Here is a 23,587-nt window from a genome sequence, read left to right as displayed (position 1 = left end):
GGGTGTGCGTGAGTATCCTGGCAGCGAGGTGACCCACCCTTTCTTCACTCCTCTCTAGGCTATGCTCCTTGCCTTTGGGTGACCTATCTCTACCTTGTGCTTCATTTTCTCAGTGTAATCTCTTCCCCTCCTGCTGTGTTGGTTACTTATGCTCCAAGAGTCATTCATCAAGGTGGTCTTTAATACTCAATAATCAGATTGTACCAGAATTCAAATGTTAGAGTTGAGGTTCATGCCTCACAATAATTATCCCAGAACCCTTGTTAATTAAAAGAATTTTCATAATTAATGAACTAAGGCACATAGCTGGTTAATAAATTTAAGAGACTTGAGATAAGTATTTAAGACAGAACATGATCTATTTTCTCCATATCTGGGTGTCTGTCTCTCCTCTACCATTTATGGAGTGCTTTCTATATATCAGACTGTGTGGCACATGCAAATGGTACATTCAGTCCCCACAGCAACAAAAATAGTCAGTATCTCCACTTTACAGATGAGAAAACCCAGGCTTGAACATACACATAGTGTTATAACACATATATAATATATGTTTGTCTCTAATAGGCACAACACAGCTGGTAAGTGAAACAGGTGAGATTAAACTTTAGGTTTCTCTGATGGAACATGTAATGGCTCTTTCTCTGTTCAAACAAAACAAAACAACACAAAAACAAAACCCAAAGCACTATGTTTTAGTATTTGTTAGTACTCCAAGTATTAGTTTCTGGGAAACCATTTGGATGGAAAACTTTGTTTTAGAGATAAAAATAAGGGAACTCACATGTCTCTCTCTCTTTCTCTCTCTCTCTCTCATGCACATGCATGCACACGTGTGCACATGCACACACACATGCATGTACACACACAGTTGTCTCATTTCAGTTATAATCCCAGGAACTAGACCTTCATATCTCTGCCTGACCAAATTTTCTTCAGCACTTATTCTCAAACACTGTCTGTCATAACCACTATCCAACCTTATACATTCACCACCCACCGGGTTGTGGAACCTTCAGTAAAGTTTGGATAAAAAGACATGTTCTGTGTAAAACCTGTTTTGTCCCATCAGAGAGCAACTCTACTGATTAAGCCATTTTGCTGAATAGGAGGCAAAAGTGTGAGTGTGTGTGTGTGTGTGTGTGTGTGTGTATGTATGTGTGTATGTGTGTTTGTAAATTGAGGAGCAGGTAACATAGATCCAAATGATCAAAACTGGCCATTTAACCTAAACTAGAATTTTTTCAAGGCAGCAGGTAAAGTCTGATTTGTTCTCATAGATGGTTTCCTCAGAAAATTGCCTTCCTCCAGCCATGTTCTTCTCTATGAATGAGAACATTCTACATTCAATTTCTTGACTCCCTTAAATCCTAGGGCAGCAGTCCTGGCTAAGAAAAGAGGACGTAATCCATCAGTACCTAAAAACTCAGCCTTGTCTTCAGAGAGATGATAATCATTATTAACAGCATTATCTTCAAATAAAGGAGAACTCTGAGTATAAGTTTAAACTTGAGACTCCAGCAATCACTTCCATTTCCTTTATATTCTTATCATATCTAAAAAATTTTGTTACTTGCTACTGTGAAATCTCAGTAACTTAATACAGTTTAAGTTTACTTTTCACTCACATTAGGTGCAAAGTAGGTATTCCTGGTTGATGGACAGTTTTCCTACAACTGGTAATTCAAGGACCCAGGTTCCTTCCATAATTGTTACTCTGCTTTCTTCAAGGCATAAATTGCTAAGTTTCCCAGTGTGTCAACACCTGTCCAGCACATAAGAGTGACAGTATATAGGGTCACCAATACGGCCTCTTTGTAAGATGGGAGATTTCTGTGGGCTAAGACTAGAAATGGCACTCATTACTTCTGCTCACATTCTAGTCGCTGGAACTTAGACATATGACCTTGTCTAACTGGAAAGGAGGCTGAGATGTTAAGTTTAGCTGGGTGCCCAGAAAGAAGGGCAAACAGTTTAGGTAAACAGATAATCTCTGCCATACTCGCTAGAAAGAATCAGACAATTAATACATATCGTAGAGAATCCTTTGAAGTTATCTATTCAATATCAACATCCAAATGTGTCTTTTATAAAATCACTAACTGGTATCCTTTAATTTCTCACTAGAAATTTCTAGTAATATGCAAAATTATTACTTTATATGGCCATGTAATATGCATTTTAACATAGAAAATGCATAAAATGCAATAGACCAGATTAATACAACATGGCAAAGTTAAGACTTGAGATACTGGGGATATCTAAAGTTGAGTTTTTTTCTGGCAGTCATTAGGCAAAGTCCTTAACATGTTATTGTAATGCCTCTGACTCCTTGCCAGTGTGCTTCTAACTTCTTTGATAAAACCAGGACAAATGATCATTTTGTTTGAGACATAAACACAGTAAGTGTCACTTAAGGTCAATGTTAGTTGGTGGTCTTCAGCCATATTTTACTTCTCATTAAAGCAGCCGGACTGAAAATTGTGTCCAGAGGTGATGTTTAGTGAGTCTGGTTTAGGAGTAAGGAAAGCTTTAAAAACCAAGCTGCTTCTGTCTGTTCATATCATCTTCATGTCTCCAGAAATATTCAGAAATTCCTGTTGATTACAGCAATATCTACAGTTCAAAGGAGAATTCAAACCACAAGCTATTCTAACATCTGTTTTGGTTTTATGGTCAATCTGAATAGTTGTAATTTACATTCACTGGCACCACACAATGAGGTTATTTTCAAACTACTGTATTGTGTTAAAAAAAATTTCCTTGGACTTAGATCATGAGCCAAGTCTTAACTATTGATACCAACAAAGTAGAAAATTCCATGAATTCTCAATAAAAAGTTTAAAACTCAGGTGAATCCATGGTTTTAGCCTCTTTTCTACCAGTCTTTATGGCTGACTTCTATTTCAGTCCATTATTAGCTTAAGGTTCCATCAGGGAAACTCATAAGAAGGCAGAGAAAAGACAATGTTAAGGGTAGAAGAGAAGCAGAGGGCCTGGATACAGGGCTAATTACACCCAGTAATTGAGAATGAGTGTAGCTCAGGAGTGATTGCCAAATGGAAATAGAATGCATCATGTAATCGGAACACCCAATAGTTAGAGTAAATCATTTGTGAATGAGGCCTTCCATTCTGTAACCTCAGTTAGGTATTTCGTTAGACAGATACTCTTTATCCCTGTGGTGGACCTTGTCATCCCTCCCAATCCTCTGTCCAATGCTGTCCACATAAGCCAGATATCACCAACTGCCTTTTCCTTACTAGAGGACTCAAACCAGCTTCATTTGTACTAAATTCTATAATACAGGAACAGTAAGCAAGCTCAAAAGCAGGGATAGGAAATTGCTATGTGATATAAAAAATAATGATCACCATTTGTCCAACACTGAGAAGGTATCTGGATTTGTGCAATGTCCTTTGCCATATGCAATCTCACGTTCCTCTTTCAAAACTCTTTGAGGTGTACTGTGTTTTTCCAATTTGGACAAGATCTGGGGCGCATAGATTATTTGTGTGACACTGAGCAAGCTACTTACTCACTGATGGGGTTGGAGTTCAAAGCCAGGTTTACCTAACCTTGAAGGGCAGACCCCTCACTATGTCGTCTTCCTCGTCTCCGCGTTTTCTTCACCACTTACTTCAGAATCCCAGAGGACTTGGCTCTTGCCACGTTGCGGTGGCCTGTGCTTCCTCGTGGGTGTGAGAGTCTGCCACTGCTCACCTTCTTGTTGCTGACCCCTGGCGCTTCTCTGCTCCTCTCCCTGGCATCCACTTCTCCCATTTCTGGTCTCTGGGGCGAGTGTACCCCTAAACAGACTGTTATATGAGTAACTGCCATATAACAGATGAGTATTACCATCTTCTATTAGACTTGACACCCTTGACTGCTACACCTATCCTAATTTCAGAGAAGGTAAAATGTGGATAAAACAAAAACAAAAATAAATCACTGGAATTGATGCCACAGAGAGATCCCACATTTACAATAATAAGGCTTATTCCATGAGAATTTCTTCTGAATAGGAAATTGAAAAGTCTTGACATGATTCCTTTAAAGTTTTAAGTTCACACAGTCCATTTCACAATAAAAATTTATGCTCGGGGATGGGAAATCAGAAAAAATACCTAAAACTGGTAGTTCTCCTTCTGCTCTCATATCACATACATTCTGTGGCCTCAGCACTTACATCCTAAGCATACATCATGTTAATGCCCAGCACTAGGCTGTCTATGTCAATTTAAGACGCTGGTTGGTGTTCACTATAAACAAAGGCACCAGGAAACACTTCATCGAATAATATCAACATTTATTTTGATTTTGTGATTTTCTTTACTAATTTAGTGCATAAAACTTTGCATCTGTTGCCTTATCTACAGGTTGATGACGCAAATTAGCTAATTCATGGAACATAAACCACGACGTCTACACACGCTTTTAAGTAAATTAACTAAAATGCAAATTGAAACATTAGAGTTGAAAGCTGACCAGTGGTTCTTATCCCAGTTACTATGGCAGGCTCTTGTTTATTTTTATTAACAGTTTGTCTGCGTTGGTGGGAGCCCAAACAGAATGAAAGCATTTGCACTGTTTGTGCAGAAGGAGCTCAGGTTGGAGGAAGCTGAAGAAGACATAAAAGACATCTGTGCTGGGACAGACAGATATTGTATGTACAAAACCGGACCTGTGCTTGCCATCAGTGTAAGTATCCATGGTTGCATTTCACCTAGTCATTGCAGGCTAGAGAAAAAAGTGGCAACTTTTACACGTAGAAGTTCTTATTCCCTCCTGCTTTGCATTCTTACACAATTAAACTGGGTGTCCAGGTATGAGTTCATTATTGGAAAAAGCCCCTAGGGCAGAACATAGCATGCAGCATCACTTTCGTTTATTAGTTACCACTTACGTATTCAAGTTAGGGGAAAAATCCTCAAAGCACCCCTCCTTTCTCTTTACTTTGTAGCTGATTAACACCCCTCACCCCTCCACCGCAATTTTCCTTCCTCTGTCTCTTATCCTGCTTTGGGAATGTCGAGCTTTTAGTACACAGAGGCTTATTTTCAGGACTGCTAAAGTGCTGCTGTTTAACACTATAATAAGCTTGCTGAAAAGCTGCTAATGCATTTCTACTGAGCTCTTATGAATTACTCTCCTGCATTTAGAATATGTGAACAGCTATGGAAGAACGCAGTGTCCTAAGACAAAATGAAAGGGGGATGATTTGCAGTTCTGGGGAACATGCAGACTATTTCCCCCTTGGACTCAGCTGGGCACACACTTATGAGGGCATATGTGCATAAGTATCCAATTTGCCTTCCCATGCTTGTCTCTCTGCACAGATGTGTATTCTGAAGCAGAAACTCTGAAGCCATCACATTTCTGGGCAGTACAACCCTTGTAAGAGGCACAGGCAGGCATGCCAGGGGACAGGGGAAGAATCTCTGGCACAGGGTGGCAGTTCTAAGGAACTGAGTTGTAAGTGGCTCCTACCCCAGGGAATAGGCATCATCTGTTGATTGTCCTATAGTGTGGACAATCATGAAAACCTGGGAATAAAGAAGGGAAAATTATGCAACACCAATGAGGCAGCTCAACTGATCTCCTCTCTGGGCCAAGAATGCCTGAAACTTGCTCAAATGGGAGAATCCATTCACTTATTCACTTGGGCATTCAATAAACCATTACAGAACATCTACATTAGAAGGGAGATGTTCATCTACTGAATATCCACTGATCTTGGCAAATCTTTTCTTACCAACATTTGCAGGTTTAGACTACAACTGTTCTATTTTGTTCAGTAAATGGAGGACAAAAAAAATAAGTTTCTTAAAAATATGACACTACCATACATAGGCAGTAAAACTTCAGAGTAAGAAATAAAGCAGCAGTAGACCAATCCTGCTGTCCTGTCTGGGAAAAAGACCTGAAATACGTGTCATGCCAAGGTTAGCCAATTAGAAACGGGCCTTACTAGGCAGGCAGGGGATTGACAAATTGTGATTCCTTCTTTGAAAATTCTTCCTCTCCAGTAGTGGTTGAGTGGGGTGTGTGTGTGAAAGAGAGCACAACAAGTCTATCTGTCATTTTATCAACACGTCACATAATAAGTGACAATCATTAACCTATTAAATGTCTGAGTTAGAAGGAATCTAATAGATCAAATAATAATTCATCTTCTTAATTTATAGGTAAGAAAAAATAATACTTAGAGAGTTTATTCGTTAGTCACAGAGTCAGTTCCAAAGTCCCAAACTTGTTAATCTTGAATATACAAATCAATACAAGTTCAATTCCTTGCTCCAGGAGGCTTACTAAGCATTTGGAAGTCAGGGCATATTCAATGGTAACCAGAAATGGGGAACCCAGAGGTTTGAAGTTTCCATAGCTCAACAATCTTGATAGGAGGAGGAAGCTCAGGTGAAAACATCATGGTCACGGCTCCAGTGGTTTTCCAAAGTCTTTGTGTCCAAGAGTAGGACACACTGAGGAACACTTTTGACTCTCTGCTGTTATGTCAGGAATGAAGTTACTACCAGTTTGGAACTCAGTTCCAGTTTCTACAAATTACAGAATGGAAGATCTTTCTGGAGAGTTATTAGGACATCGTGTAGCCACCAGGAGTTGCTAAATGCTCTAGCCTAAGTTGATCCCTTTACTGCTGACATTGATTCTACTGTCCTAAATACTGAAAAAAATAACAGGGCTATGGTCACGATCTACAGTAATTTAAACTCCCATCCACTTTCAGTATACGTTTAAAATTGTTAGGTGGGGAATCTAACCCATGTTTCCACCCTAGTACCTTTCAGAGCACACAAACTTAACAGCAAATGAAATGGATTCACTATTTCATTTAGTATGGTTGAAAAGGACTAATGATTTGGCAGCCAAAATTATATTTCCTTGAAATCAAGTCAATCTTGTGAAAAGCTCTTTTTCAAAGGCTCATGATGAAGAGCCCAGTGGGAAGACAGGAAATGGCACCACCCTGACACACCTGTACACCTGTACACCATGCCATCCTCACCTTCTGCTCTTGATGATGAGGGCTGAAGTCAACAGAAATGGAAGTGAGATACCTCCCTCTGATCTTCACAGACGAACACATCCATCAGCATGTCATGTAGGCGTCAGTTAGGGATGACTTACATTTTCCTCAGCATTGGCAAAGTCTTAATGATTATGTAAATTTATCTGAGGGCTGTTAACTTGTAATGAAGGAAGAAAATATGTCCTGCTCATGTATCACTTTGCAAGATGTATGATGACTTTCTCTTTCTCTCAACAGCATGGCATGGGCATCCCCTCTATTTCTATTATGCTTCATGAACTCATCAAATTACTCCACCATGCACGGTGCTGCGATGTCACCATTATTAGAATTGGTACATCAGGGGGAATAGGTAAGATAGATTGATTTCTACTATTAGAACTCAGTGATCCCTACATACATAGAAGCTGCCAAAATATACCATCATATTCAGAGTCCAGCAGAAGCCCATATGGGCTAAAAACTGTCAGAAGGCTGGACTGGAGAAAATTTAAGGAAATCCGCCCACAATGCCTTTTTCTTTTCTCCTTTTTTTTCTTCATGGAAACCCATAGGGAGAGATCTCACTGCCTATTGCAGGATGGTCTTAGGTGTATAAAGTGTAGAAAATTTGCTAGAAAATATGTTTTGAGGGGAGGGGTAAAATTTAATTCTTAGAAATTTTTTCAAGTGACAGAAATAATTGTGTTCAAGTAAAGAAAAATCACAAAAATTCCCCAGTTTTATCAGCTAAGTGAGCGAACTGCAAAGCTCTTAGAAAAACATTGCTTTGTGCTCACATCAGTTACTACATTGCCTCTATCGGCTGTATCTTTTCCTCATCAGTACACCAGAAAGAAACCAGGCTGGGCTTTTAGGAAAGGCTTAAGTGATGCTTCCTAAAGTTTTTACAGAGCCTCCCGCCCTCCCTTCTTCTTTGGCTCTTCAGGCAGCTGTAAAGAGGCCTTGTTTTTGCTTCCAGAATGTGTTATGATGAAGTTTAGAGGAAACATCTTCTTCTTCAGCTTTTTCTGAAGGAGCACATCTTGTCAGGGTATGATTTTACCATGTCACCAAAATGCAAATACAGACTGTACATGATAAATTGAGAAGTTTTGGCTGACAGGGAGATAGAACTGAATGGACGTTAGAAAAAGGGCTGAGATTTGGGAAGATAAATGGTCGTAGAATCAGACATTTTTGGAGCAAAAGGGATGTCGGAAATCCTCACACAAGGAGCTAGAGACATGGGGCGTTCAACATCACAAAGCCACCATGGCTGAGCCATGCTTCACCAGAAATTAGACATGTTGGAAAAGATAATAGCCTTTCCACAGCTGTGCTCCAGGAATGAAGTCCAGCCAGGGCCCTTACATCTGGGAGAAAGTAGGACCTTTGTGGATGTCCATCCAAAGAGAGAAGTAGAGTGCCAGCAATACGTGTTAGATCAGGCATCCTTCTAGATTGTCATTTATCCAACAATACCCCAAATAATCAGTAGAAGGGAACAAATTCATTTGGGCATGAATTTCAGATAAAACAGCTACTACCGTTGCTCATAATTTTGGGTTCTGGGGCACAAGGATCTGCCTCCATAGCCCATATTCATGCACTATAAAGTCCTGACTGCTCCAGTTACCACTTGATATTAATGAACGCCAGCATGGGCAAGGTGCTTCAATGACCATCAAGCTCTTGGCAATGGTCTTTTATTTCATCGCAACATGATACACACAGCACATAGACAGTACCAATATCACAATGAAGGCCTATGCGTGGTGGCAAATTAACCCTCTGTGCTGGTGTGGACACTTTCATTTTGAAGTTTTGTCCTCAGTAAGAACTCTTAGCTTATCAATAAGATGTATTTGCTTATTTTGTTTTAAGCAGCATTGCATTTGAAGATGAAAGATGTACAGAGTATTATGTTGCTCACACGATCCCTTCCTACATGAGCCAACACACTTTGATAAGAATAAAGTACTCAGTTAAATAGTAGGTTGACCATTGAGAAATCTTAACCATCACATAATACACTAATACATTTAAATATTAGGATAGCATATAAATAACATCATTTTTATGTATATGTTTTCAACTCCCCTCTCAATCACTTTCTTAGGACATTGTGAACAATTCAAGAAGCCACTTACTTGGCATATTTAAAAAGTATCTGGTTGGGGGTGTGGCTCACACCTATAAATCCCAGCACTTTGGGAGGCTGAGACAGTGGATCACATGAGGTCAGGAGTTTTAGACCAGCCTGGCCAACATGGTGAAAACCCATCTGTACTACAAATACAAAAAATTAGTCAGGTGTGGTGATGTGCGCCTGTAGTCCTAGCTACTCTGGAGGCTGAGGCAACAGAATTACTTGAACCCAGGAGGGAGAGGCTGCAGTGTGCCAAGATCATGCCACTACACTACAGGGCAAGGCCCCATCTCAAAAAAATAAGTAAATACAGAGTATTTCACCCATCAAGGATCCATCATCAGTGGTCACCTTGGGTCTCTAGTTGGATCTTCTAAAGGATTTTGTAAGTAAGTCTACTTTCATCAATATCAAAATTTATGTCACCAGAAGGATAAGGCTATACTCTATAGTAGGGATTAGAAAGCTTTTTCTGTAAAGGACAGATAGTAAATATTTTAGGATTTGCTAACTGTGTGTGATTTCTATTGCAAATTCTCAACTCAGTCACTATAACTTGAAGGCAGCTATAGGTGGTATATAAATAAATGGGTGTGTCTGTGTGATAATAAAACTTTATTTACAAAGACAGGATTTGGTTTATGAACCATAGGTTTGTAGAGCTGTAATCTATGGCATCTTTGGGAAAGCATTCACTCATTCAACAAATTTTTATTGAGTACCTATAACGTGGCAGGCACAGAGCTAGACCAGGAGAACTATGAATAGACGTTGTTCTTGCCTTTATAGAGTTTATGTCCTATCAGAGAAAAAGATAAACAAATGAGTAATTATAAAAAGTGTTAGGACAGAGAGTCTCAGGCATTTACCGAGAGCCTTCTATTCAGGATCTAAATGGAAACCACACAGGGTCAAAACTGGGTCAAGGCTAAGTCTGGGGAAATTCAATGTAACCTATCTGTGTTGCCTTTTAATTTTTTCATTTGTTTGTTTCCCTTCTGTGGATTCAGATCTTTTTCAGGAAGTTACTTAAGCTGACACCTGAAGAGTGACTTGGTGTTAGTGTGATGAAAAGGTCAGGGGAGGATCAGAGGGCATTCCAGGAAGGGAGACTAACAGTTGGCAGAAAACAGTTTCTTAAGTAAGCCCAAGTCCCTCGAGCAGCTCAGACTTTGTAGCCAAGGAAGTTCAGCCCAGACGCCTGATTTACATGGAGTCAAGGAGGGAACAAATGTGACAAGAATCAGAAGAAAAAGAGGCTAGAGATGCAAAGAAATTACAGTAATCAAGAAGTTACAGAGAAGATTAAATACTAAGAAGTCACATTGCTTTATGAAAGCTACTTGCTGGCAGGCTTATTGAGTTTTTCATGACCTAACTTATTCAAATGTGAGCCCAAAAGCTGGCACTAATTTGCATGTCCAAGAGTCATGTTTGTCTTGAAATCTAAACCCCCTCACATTGTAAATGTGCATTTGGAAAGACAACAAATGTAAATGCCTCTTCTGAATGTTATTTAATTGCATTTGGAAAAGAAAATAATTTTAAGGTTGAAAACAGGAAGACTCATTAGCAGCTAGCATTAATGTTAGCAGAATAGGTTATATACTATGTGTCAAAAGTAAACTCCAAATGATATTTCTGTAATCACTTATTCTCATATTGCAGGGATTGCACCAGGGACTGTTGTAATAACGGATATAGCTGTAGACTCCTTCTTTAAGCCCCGGTTTGAACAGGTCATTTTGGACAACATCGTCACCCGAAATACTGAACTTGACAAGGAACTGTCTGAAGAACTGTTCAACTGTAGCAAAGAAATCCCCAACTTCCCAACCCTCATTGGACATACAATGTGTACCTATGATTTTTATGAAGGTGAGAACAATTTATAAACTGTGAAGGCAACAGAAAAATGCCAGCCAACTCTTTGTTATTCAAACCCATAATTTATATTAAAAATTCTACTTTAGAAAATTAATATTTGTGGATTAAAAAGGAACCAAAACATCTTTTTTTACTTACTAAAGCATAGAAACACAAGAACATAATAAGCAGCAGAGAAACACTCAGAATGAATTTATATTGAGGGCGGATTTAATCCTCCAAGAACAAATTGAATACTAAAATGCAATTAGTGATGTTCACAAAATCTTATCTCTGTTTATGCCTTTAACTTAAATAAGAGAAGGGAAGTATGCTGATTCTATGTCTCTGCCGTTCATCTGTACTTGAAAAGGGATCTTATCCCCAAGAAAGAGTGGGCCAGAAAATGGGGAGAAATGGTTGGGGAGGGCGTATGAATCCCACGGGATTGCATGGTCTCAGAGTGGGGCTTTTGTCTCTCAGCCATGAGTAAGAGGTTTGGGGACCCCTTACAAAATTGAAGGTGACTGCCACGTAGCAACACTTGCTACTAGGGACAAATGTTCAGGGGGAAAATACCTTTAGAGACAGACCCAACTCATCCCAGAAGAAAGAATCTACGCAGAGTTTGTGCCATGCCTTGAAGGGTATTTTGGAAATCTGGCAGTATAGTTGTATTCATTTCAAAATTCATACTATTTCATTATAAATTACTTTTATTTTCCCTTTGGATCAAACTTAAGGTATTACATTGAATTCCAAAAAATTACGTTTGGAGATAGGTCATCTTATCTATACATTTTACTTCCGGTTAGTAAAGGTGGCTTTACCACATATTTGTTGTGAAACAGGAGGGCTGTTGGGATCTGATAGGGCTGAGACCCTCTGTCCAAGGCCACTCACAGTCCCTTCATCTCGAGGGTCACTCATTGATGTGTTAAAGCAGAGTTTGCAAATGGCAACTCGTTGAAGTCAATGTTTCCTTTGGCTTGCACAGTATTTTTTAAAATGTCAACTATTTTGCCAACATTTATAGTATCTGGAGATTTTATATGAACATCCACATTTCTGGCTTTTTGAAATAACTAGCATTTTAAAATGTAGAATTATATATGCATGGCAGCCTTGACAAGCCCTGATCCACATCTGGGGCTACATTTACTGAAGGTTAGGTGAGGCTGCTCCCCTCAGACCAGACACCCTCATTGACATTAGCTGCTTGGCTTCTGCGATGACTGTGTTTGAATCAGCTTAAATAGCACTCTGTTAGAGGTGTTGGCGGGCAGCTTTAATGAGAAGAGAAGGAACAAGGAGAAGCAGACTGCCAGGGGTGAAAGTAGCATGAAAGAGATAGAGGAAAGAGAAAAAGAGAAAAGAGCACTAAAAAGAGGATTGTGAAAATAGCGGATGGCGACAGAGTGCTATTATCCCACTTGCTCAAATCCTTCCAAGCTTTCTTGGGAGTGGGGAGGGATTAGGAGGTCTCTATTTCTGGGTGTGCACAGGGTGCAGGAGGAGTAATGACATCACAGTTTCCTTTCCTTGCTTCTGTGCCCACTGGTGGATACAGGTGAAATTCACTGGTGAATGAACACTGGGGGCAGCCTGGAAAGGAAAATGTGATCACAAAGTGGCATGCAGCCTGAGAGGCGTGCAGAAAGGGGAAAGGTGGACAATGTCACAAAGGGCATACGGAGAGGCACAACATCCAAACACAGTCCTTCTCCTCAAGGAGCTGAGCAGCACTGAAGCCTCTTTTTTTTTTTTTTTTCTCCCGGCACCTGTCCCTGAGTTATTCCCTAGTCATTGGAGCAACCTGAGATTTTCCTCAAAGGGCACCTCTCACAGTAACGCCCTGCTTCCTGATGACCCTGGGCACAGTGCTGGCTGCGGTAGCCACTCAGCAGTTACTGGCCCCAGAACTGAGGCCCTCAGCCATGAAGGCTCCTTCCTACATATGGGACTCCTAAGCCAGGGACAGCCTCACTCCATGGTTCTCTGGTAGAAAGATTCACACAGCCCAGTATATCCTACGTAGGGCGCATGCTGCAGAGTTAGAGACAGCTGCAGAGTGCTCCAGTCAATAGCAAGCCTCTCGTGATGCTGCTGCCAGTGGGGTGGGACATCAAGTCATTAAATGTTCTCCTCTCCCTTTCAGGCCAAGGCCGACTAGATGGAGCACTTTGCTCCTTTTCCAGAGAAAAAAAGTTAGATTACTTGAAGAGAGCATATGAAGCTGGCGTCAGGAATATTGAAATGGAATCTACAGTGTTTGCAGCTATATGTGGACTCTGTGGTCTAAAAGGTAAGTTTTTCACGAATTCTTAGGGTCAAATTCTCCTCTTTCATGAAGCTACTTTTACACCTTAGGAGAAAAAAAAGGGGTCCAGTTAGATATTACTTTGGGTTGAAAGCATGACATATAATTGTATGTAATATACATTATCTCATAATGTCTGGTGAGTGGGTGGGACATTATTCCTATTATGCAAATAAGGAAACTAAACCTCAGGGGTCAAAAGCAAGTTGGCCAAGGTCACCAGCTAGTTGGTGACATGGTCAGGGCTTGACAGTGAGTTTGGTCTCCTTCATGCTGGCAGTGGCTGCTAGTTCCTGTTACAATTGAATTCATGGAGACAAGATACAAACAAAATATTCCTCAAAGTGTCCATCAATCATAATTTTAAATAGCATGGTCAGGGAAGGATGGGAGGAGAATATGCCACATGAATATCTGGGAGAAGAGCATTCCGATCAATGCAAATCCAAGGCCACAGGCAGGAGCATTCAGGGATAGGAACAAGGAAGAGCTCAGGAGGGGAGAGATAGTGGTGGAGAACGAGAGGAGAGAGGGAAGGTGTGGAGATTGTGTGGGTCATTGTGAGAGCGATGACTTTCACTTGGCATGAAATGGGAAGCCATTGGAGAGCTTTGAATAGAGAGGCGGCTGGATCTGACCTGTGTGTTAACAGAATCGTGGTGGCTGCTGAGCTGGGAAGACCCAAATGGGGTCAAGGGCAGAAGCAGGGAGAAGAACAAGAGGGCGAACGCAGTAGTCTAGTGAGAGTTGATGGACAAAGTGATAGCAGTGCAGGTAGTGAGAAGTAGTCAGATTGTAGAAACATGGAAACATGTTGAAGACAAACCCAACAACATTTGCTGACAACCTGATGTAAATTTGGGGAGAAAGGCATGAGTTAAAAATGACTCCCATGTTTATGGCCTAAACTACTGGAAGCATAAGGTTGTCATAACTGGGACAGAAAAAATGTGGGTGAAGATGTTGGAGTGGCAGACATCAAAATGGGTCCAAGCATGCAGGTGAATTTATAAATCTGGAGTTTAGGTGGGTCGTTTGGACTGGAGACATAAAATTCTAAGTTGACAGCATATAGATGGCATTTAAAGCTATGCAGGGGATAAGATAACAATGAGACACAGACGGCAAGAGGTCCCTGCTTAAATGTTAAAATTAAGGGAGATGGGAGAGATCAAGGAGGAGTGGCCCATGAAACTGGCAGTACACCGGGGAAGGGCGGCATCCTGACATGCAGAGAGAAAGCCTTCAAAGATGTCAAGAATTACAGCACAATAAAGCTTCATTTTTATCATAAGTGGAATTTGACTTGCAATACTTGTCCTTATAGTCAATCAATTTTAATCTACACATAACGAACAGAATATATGTGGTCGTATTTCTAAGAATGCGTTTTAGAGAAAAGTTACAGTTATAAGGATATTAATTGTCGAACCCCTATCCTTAACTACTTGCATCTGTCAGAATATATGTTCATGTAAATTCTTGGTAAAATGTAGGAAGAACAGACAATGCATCTTCGTACTTTTTTTTTTTTTTTTTTTTTTTGAGACGGTCTCCCTCAGTTGCCCAGGCTGGAGTATAGTGGTGGGATATTGGCTCACTGGAATCTTTGCCTCCTGGGTTCAAGCGATTCTACTGCCTTAGCCTCCTGAATAGCTGGAATTGCAAGTATGTGCCACCACGCCCAGCTAATTTTTCTATTTTTGGTAGAGAAGGGGTTCCACCATGTTAGCCAGGCTGGTCTCGACCTCCTGACATCAAGTGATCCACCTGCCTCAGCCTCCAAAGGGCTGGGATTACAGTTGTTTGAGCCACTGCGCCTAGCCCATCTTTGTACTCTTTTGAAGAACATTGCTAATACCCCCTTTTAGAGAATAATAGCATCTGCTTTTCTCTCTACAAGTTAGTGACAATGGAAAAGCAGCACCCACACAGCCTGCAGGGACACCTGGATTCAGATTTTTCTGCTCCAGGAAATGCCTCTTCACCTTTCTTTATTGTATAAACAAATGATCATCTGAGTCATGTCTCCATGTAATATGTAAGTGTTACATAATTTGTTAACCAATTTATTGTTAAACATAAAATGCCTAGTTATCAAAATGTTGCCTTCGTGAAAACTGGGTGATGACCATCAGTTCTTTCTTAAGAGGCACCAATTGGCAGCCAAGAAGCGGTCTAGGCTTTGTGGACCCTGGACTCTGAGTCTGTCTTTCTCTCTTTAGGATGATGCAGAAACCGAAGTGAAGTTATTCTAAGAGACTTTGTGTCCTTGCTGCAAATCTTTGTGACCTTGTTCTCTCTGCTACCTGCAGGCTTCCCTCCTGGAAGCTTTCTTCTCTCCATTTCTGTAGTTCCTGCCACCCACTGCATTTTCTTTTTTATGCTGCTGCTGAACCTGTTGGTAACTGATTTTAGCCTGCAAATAGCTCTTTCCCAGGCCACTGCTGGAGCCTTTCATGGAGTAGACCCCTTCTAGGCGGCCAACATTCACACTAAATGTTGCATCTGCAGCTCTGTAATTCTGTAGTTCTTTGGGGTAATTCTATCCGGATGTCTTCATGGTGTCTGGGACTCTTTATCTCCCTCAGATACTACTGTTTTAAAAGGTGGATTCCTGGTATGCTGCCCCCTGGAAGATCAGCCACCAAGTATAGAGACAAAAACCCCATGCATAGGATGCTGTCATATTCTCTTCTTTCATTACTACTTCATAACATCCTGCTCTCACAGCACTGAAGCTTGGAAGCTGGCACCTGGCACCTTTTAATTTTAACCCATTTATAACACACTTTGTGTGGGCCAGAAAAGCTTGCCCGGGGAAGGGCTGAGAATGCATTCACAGGCAGATGCTGAAACAGGAAGTTAGAGAGGATTTCCAATGGCAGGCAATATGGAAAAAAGGATTTCACCTGGCACCAAGAACCCACGGTCCATTGGTATGTCTCCTCGGCCCCCTCCCTGCCACTGTTAGTTATGGCCCACCCCATCCTCTCTCTCCAGACAGCCTTCTGTGACCTATTCTGCTCCTTTAGCACTACCAGATGACTGGATAACCAATATGAATTCATACTAAGGTGATGGCTTATATGATGGCTTCAACATATAAATAACAAATTTTTACATAAACAAAGGTCTTCTAGAGAACCACTGTGCTAACTTAGATGAATTACTCACTGAGTTTGGACGATTTCAGAAACAGATCTTTCTATATCTACTGAGCATGAGGCGGCCGTGGGCCCACGTGGATTACCACTTATTATCTTTGCAGTAAATATCATACATCTCAACCTAAATCTCACCTCCTCAAAGAGGTCTTGCATGACTACCTAAACTCACTCACTCACAATGATGTCATCTTATTTCATGTCTCTGCTTCACATTTACCACCAGTCTGTTTACATATTAACATATATTATTTCATGCATATTAATGTATGAAGGCATAGATTATTTCTCTCCATTAGAATATAAGTGCCAGAAGAACAGGGACCTTGTTTGTCATTGCTGTATCCCCACCACTTAGAATAATGCCTGCCATATGGGCTTCAATAAGTATTTACAGAACAAGTGAATGAATGAAAAAAAAAATGGCCACTAGACTCGTTTTGACCATAGAAAATGGCCATTGCAAACTTTAACCTTCATTCCCCAGCCATATAAGTGGCTTAGAATTGTTTAAAAGACTTAGGAGTATCTCTTAACTTTCCACATAGGAGGAAGTAAAGCCTTAAAGTCAAGCCTCCCTTTGCTCTGAGGTCTATACGAACATTTATTTTGCTAGATCTGCTCAACCTCTGGGTCTCCCAATATTTGATAGGTGGTCAAACTACCTATAATAAGGCTACTGACACTTGTAAGTCATTGTTGCTACCCTGATCATATTATCTTAGAAAAGAGTGTTGGGAATCCAATGCTGTTTTAACAAAGATTCAGGGGAAGGGAAATAGTAGAATTCGCCCAATTATTCCAAAGCTGAATTTTCAGCATAATGTAAACCTGTACAATAGAAGCACTGTGCAATACTCGATTAATGCATCCCCTATCATTTTATAATATGCACGTATCTGTGTCTTTCTTAAAGCAAAATCTACTTTAATTAAGCCCCAAACATTCTGATTAAAGATGATAATCCTCTTGCACTGTGAACTTGCGATAAGTATGGTTAACCTGTATTCATATTTTAAATACAGTGCTGCCTTTTGACACAGGCTTGCATGACAATATACAAAGCCTAATATGTGTATAAGATTAGGTTCTACTTAAATCCTCTTCTATGTCTAGTTGTTTGCTGCACTCACAGTGGCTTTTCTTTGAACAATTCAGTGTTATTTCCTTGGACAGACACTGGTAACTTAGGGAAATATTTAGTCTTTATAATATTACCTTGGTACAGTTCAATGAGAGGGAGCACTCGAATCTTAACTTTAATTCCATATTGATATTCTTCTGCTGTTCCCAATAATGAAGGATATTGGACTCTGAGAACTACATGAGGATTGTTCATAAAGGTAAAAAGTTACTACAAGGATTAAAGATTATAATCATTTTGGAGCTAGAGTATTTCTTAATCCTAAAATGAACATAAATCCAGATTTTTGAAAACTCCTTACAGCAAGGTACAAGGTGACCAATTGCAGTGCTTGTCACCTTTACAAGAGTAAAACAGATGGTAGCTCAGAGAGGTTATAACTTCCCCACCTTCTCAGAGCTGGGAAACAGGTGAGCTGGACTTTGAACCCAGCTCTGCTGACTTAGGCCCCTTTGCACCCTGCCTGCCACTTCTTGCCAGCAGCCTCCATGTGGAGACAACACGTTCATAGTCTCTGGACAGAAGAACCAAAGTGTGCACCACTAAAAGTCAACACAGATTTTTCCATTTAAAGTGTTGTGAACAGATAGTTGTGTCACTGCCATAAGCAAACCCTAAGGACTGAGCACATACCAATTGACTTAGTGATGGGATCAAATAAAATATTCAACAGATACTTTAGTAGTATGCAGAGCCCTTATTTTGTCAAGAAAATCAGTCACTGTAGCTGGAAAATCAGGTATACATGATACATAATTCACTTATTAATTTTCCAGGGACAAGATTTGAAAAAATGTTTCTTTTTGCTTTATTTTAACCAAGGTCTATAGTTTTGTTTGATTCATTTTAATTCCCCCCTCCTGGCCTCTATTCCACTCTCCCTCCCCATTGCCAACAACTCATACATTAGAGGCCATCTAGGGCAATTGATTCTACCCTTTCTGTGGCTGTCAATATCTATGGCCCTCCTCTCCCCTGCTATGACCCGAATGAGGCTATCTGGATACCCCTGGTGAGCCTTCCACCCCTACCTCCAGTAAGTACAGAAGGCTCCATCCTTTGCCTATTATGCAGCATCTCTGGTTAAGGGTCCCACAACTGGCAGGAGTCCAAGTCCTCAAGGTTACATCTGGACCTCCTGGAGATGACAGCAGGTCTTTGAACTAACCAAATCATGTGAGGCATGTAAGCTGAGGATATGGACTTGTGAAAAGCCTCTGAGATCTAATCTACTCTTTGCTCAGAGGATGAAATGATGTCTCGAGAGTATAATTGACCTGCCTGAGGAAACACAGATAGACTAAAACAGAGATGAACTAGAATAGAGATCTCCTGTCTGCTCACCACTACTCTCTCCACTATTCCATAAGGTGCAAAAAAGTAATATATTTATCCAAATATATTTATCCATTGAAAGATGACCTGTACTTGCCTCTATTTGAAAAAGCATTTGCAGCAGCTTTCAATGAAAGAAGAATACATAATAACATAATTTAAACAGAGATTTAAAAAAATAGGAGGCATTTATTTAAGGAAGTAGATAGGAAGGCCTCCTTTTCTTTCTTTCCTTTTTTTTATTTTTTTATTTTTTTTAATGCAAGGTCTTTCTCTGTAACGCAGATTGGAGCACAGTGGTATGACCACAGCTCACTGCAGCCTCCACCTCCTGGGCTTAAGCCATCTCCCCACCTCAGCCTCCAGAGTAGCTGGGACCACAGGTTCATACAACCAGTAAATGTGTGTGTGTGTGTGTGTGTGTGTGTGTGTGCGTGTGTTTCAAAGTTGAGGTCTCACTTTGTTGCTCAGGCTGGTCTTAAACTCCCAGGGCTCAAACAATTCTCATGCCTCAGTCTCCCAAAGTGCTGGAATTATAGGCATGAGCCATTGTGCCTGGCCAGAAGGTCTCAGCATTGAAGAGGCCACCCAGGAGTACAATACTTAATTTAAACACCTAGATTGAACTCTGAGTTTCCTGGAGGCCAAGCTGTAAATGAAGACATTGTGCATTATACAGCCACCATTGGCTAATAAACGAAACATCTGAGGTTTGTTACAAACTCTTGATACAAATGTTAAACTTAAGTGAAATTATCAGCTATATTGTAATGGGCAGTGTCTGTAATAGCATCTTTATGAAAGATATGGAAAAATTCTTCATAGGTATAATGAATTGGCTCTAATTCAGCACTGTTTGGACACCCAAAGAACTGGGGTACAGACATGTAAATTTGTGGTAATGATGATTCAGAGATAAAGTCATTAAAGCTGTCATTTTCAAACATTAATATACAAATAATTTAACTGGGAAGAATTTTTTTTTTTTTCGTGTAGATTCACTGCTCTTTCCCAAACCCCATCCCCAATTCTGATTTGGTATATCTGGAATAAAACCTAAATATCTCTGATTCTGATGCAAGAGGCCAGTAGAACACATTTTGAGAAACACCAACCTAGAAGAACAAATTGTTTCTATGTCTCTTACCATTGACCAGCCCCTTTGAATATAAATTTTCCCCACCTTGTTTTTAATAAGCAGCCAGCAGCCTGAGATTAATGTTTCAGCAGAGATACAGAGAGTGCAAAAGCTCTGGGTTGTTGATTTAAAAACATTTCCTGTCCTTTACATGCCAGGCATAAAGGGAGCAAAGGTGGTGTTTGCTTAATAAACTCAAAGCCTTGAAGGGCAATGGTGGAGGGTATGAACATAACCAGAAAGAAGTGGAAGAAAGGCCAGGCTGGGAACTCCAAAGCTAATCTTTGCTGCTTTGCCATTTTCCAAAGACCAGCCCTGTTCGGCTTCTGCTGTGCACATGTGCCCAGCCTTGCTATCTTTACCCATCGTTCATGGGAAAAACTTGTTGGAAGTTCATTCTGAATCAGAGAGGTGGGGTTGAACTGGTGGCCTGTAGGAGTGCAAGGAATTTTAAGGGTTCATGAGTGAATTTTCAGGGGCTGTGGGACCCCTGAAATTATACACAAATATTTTATGTGTATAGGCTTAAGTGTGTTTTTGTGTGTGAAAAGAGGTTCTAATTAAGACTTTCATCAGATTTTGAAAGGGGCCATAAATGATCTCAAAGGGCTGAGAATCACTGGGCAGTTCTAGTTCAGCTCAGGGTGCATGAGGCTCCATGTTCAGGTCTGTGTGTTCCCAGAACTTTCTAACCCCAGGTCAGTTCACTGACAATCTCCTTGGTAACAGCCAGGTCACTAAGTATCTCTTCCTCCCCAGCAGCCACCCTCCCTGCCTAATCTGAGGATTAACTAGCAAAGCTGTCAGGCTTAATTTCAGCAAATTGTTTTGGGTAATTAGTCCCTTTTAATTGCTCATGGAAATAGTAATTTTAGGTGACAAGATTATTATATGCTGCTTGTTAGTGGATTCTCCCGGGTCAAGAAAACACCACTGAGACTGCTATGACCTGTTCTTTTCTATCTTTGGCATTCCCCTTGAAATACAGAAAAGACATTTAGTAAAGTCGGTTCCCAGTCTGTAAAAAGTATAGAGCACTGGTTTTCTTTTATCCTTTTGCCAAAGTGGAGGATTAGAGAAGGACTTTCAACTTTTCTGTGCTACTGCCAGCCCATGTCAGGCTTCACGGACTTGCTGATCATTAACTTGAAAAGTTGTGGGAAGTTTCTAGCTCTTCCATTTGCCTGTTTACCTGTATATCCAAGTTGCTTTACAACTGACTGAGTTTTGAATAAATAGGGTCCTAGGTGATGAAATATTTGACTCAGCTCAAGTTGAATATTTTCATTGCTTTTCACATCACTGAACAAGAGGGTCAGTCTGACCGATGGGTCAGGGCATGTTGGCCTAGGGGTTCACCATGTGCTAACTCAGGGGAGGAATGGTGGAAGGTGGAGAACTCTTACTAGTTTAGGAAGCTGGGAGTTGATTGGTTATGACTATCTGTGTAATACTCGGCCATTTGGTTGACCTTTCTAAGCCCTCATTTAATAATCAGTCAAAAGAGGACAAAAATAATACCTAGCTCAAGGCATAGCTATAAAGGATTAAGTGATATCATAAATGCCTGGCATGTAGCAATAACTAAGTCAAACAAAAAAGATACATGGATTGGTGAAATGTGGAGAAATACATAGAGAAAATATTTCTAAATTGATACATCTGATAAAAGATGATATACAGAATACACAAGGAACTCAAACAACTCAATAGCAAGAAAACAAATTAAGAAATGGGCAAAGGATCGGAATAGTTTCTAAATGATGACATACAAAAGGCCAACAGATATATCTAAAAAAATGCTCAACCTCACTAGCCATCAGGAAAATGTGAATTAAAACCATGGTAAAGTATCACTTCATACCTGCTAAAATGGCCATAATCAAAAAAGACAAAAGATAAAAAGTGCTGGCAGGATGTGGAGGAAAGAGAACCCTTGAATGTTGTTGATGGGAATGTACATTAGTACATCAATCATGAAAACAGTATGGTGGTTCTTCAAAAAACTAAACATAGGATTACCATATGACCTAGCAATCCCAGCTCGGAGTACGTATCTGAAGGAATTGGTATCAGGGTGCTGTAAACAGACATCTGCACTCCCATGTTTATTATTATTCTCAATAGCCAAGATATGGAATCAACCCAAGTGTCCATCAACAGATGAACAGATTTTTAAAATGTGGTATGTATACACAATGGAATACTATTTTGTCTAGAAAAAGAAGGAAATTCTCTCATTTGCAACAAGATGGATGAATTTGGAGGCTATTAAGTGAAATAAGCCAGGCACAGATAGACAAATGCAGTATGATTTTACTTATATGTGGAATCTAGAAAAATCAGACTCATAGAAGCAGAGGAGAATGGTGGTTAACAGAGGATAGGGGCGCAGGATAGGGAATGAAGAGAAACTGGTCAAAGGGTGCAAAGTATCAGTTACAAGAAGGATTAAGTTTGAGCGATCTATTGCATAGTATAGTGATTACAGTTGGTCATTATACTGAAAAATCTCTAAAAGAGATTTTAATTGTTTTTACCACAAAAATGCAAGTATATGAGATGATAGATGTGTGAATTAGCTTAATCATTTTATAATGTATACATGTATCAAAACATCACATTGTACCTCATAATTATATGCAATTACTATTTGTCATTTAAAAATAAAGATAGCATGTACAATTATAATTACAGTATACTACTTCTTCCTAAATCTAGATCTCACAAAGAAGTCTAAAGTAGCAGAGAGGTCAAAGAGATAAACATCACCCTCATGCCCAACTCTCTTCATGCCTTCAAAGTTTGTTAATGTAGACACATCTAATCACACATGCACTGAAATCCTTTTTAAAATTATGCAGATTCAGGTGGAGATTATTACACTGTTAGCAATTCAAAGTGGCTAACACTGATTTCAATGTGGGTAACCACATTCCTTGAAGTCAAAGATTTGATGTGAAACTGACAATAAAGAATTCATGTGGCAGTCAATTTTTCTCGCTGATGAAACGAAAGACATTGCCCTTATGACAACTTTTCAAAAATGACAGTTTTCATTTTTTAAAAAAGACTTTTGTTCTTTTTCCTCTAGTTTCTTATCTATCATAAGGTTTCATTCTCATTCTTTAGAAATTAAATGCTAATACATTTGCTCTTTCATGGTGCTGCTTCTTACATTTAAGCATTTCAAATCATGTTTTTTTCCTCTCAAATTTCATGAGGGCCAGTACTCACCTTTATTGGTAATTCCTGAGGTCAGTGTTCTGTATCTCTTCTGTATTTACTTTTCTCTTCAGCAAGGGCTGCAATGCAGCAGGCAAACTCAAACATTCCACCAAGAAGTAAAATGTCACCTTGGAAATAATGGTTAGTTCTCCAGTTATATCCTCCAGCAAGAAGATCCTCCTCTAAGAATTGGAAATAGGATAGAAA

The 23,587-nt window shown here is 40.0% G+C and overlaps 2 protein-coding genes across 4 annotated transcripts in view; one reads left to right on the top strand and one right to left on the bottom strand.

Annotated features, from left to right (window-relative positions):
- CCDC148 (coiled-coil domain containing 148) overlaps positions 1–23,587 on the bottom strand; it is a 342,429-nt gene that overhangs the window by 29,595 nt on the left and 289,247 nt on the right. The window lies entirely within an intron of this gene.
- The window catches only part of UPP2 (uridine phosphorylase 2), a 31,377-nt gene that overhangs the window by 6,011 nt on the left and 1,779 nt on the right, over positions 1–23,587 (top strand). For 2 of the 3 annotated variants that reach the window (XM_003921955.4, XM_039470188.2), the window contains 4 exons: positions 4,543–4,701; positions 7,289–7,403; positions 10,851–11,060; positions 13,207–13,353. In XM_003921955.4, coding sequence (XP_003922004.1) covers positions 4,543–4,701; positions 7,289–7,403; positions 10,851–11,060; positions 13,207–13,353 — 631 coding nt within the window. Of the gene's footprint in view, positions 1–4,542; positions 4,702–7,288; positions 7,404–10,850; positions 11,061–13,206; positions 13,354–15,271; positions 15,448–23,587 lie in introns of those variants that run through there. The other variant, XM_010330058.3, reaches the window with a different exon arrangement.

This window comes from Saimiri boliviensis, chromosome 5 (assembly GCF_048565385.1).
Source record: "Saimiri boliviensis isolate mSaiBol1 chromosome 5, mSaiBol1.pri, whole genome shotgun sequence".
Classification (NCBI taxonomy): domain Eukaryota; kingdom Metazoa; phylum Chordata; class Mammalia; order Primates; family Cebidae; genus Saimiri; species Saimiri boliviensis.
Note: the sequence above shows the minus strand (reverse complement) of the source record. Positions and strands in the feature narration are given on the sequence as shown.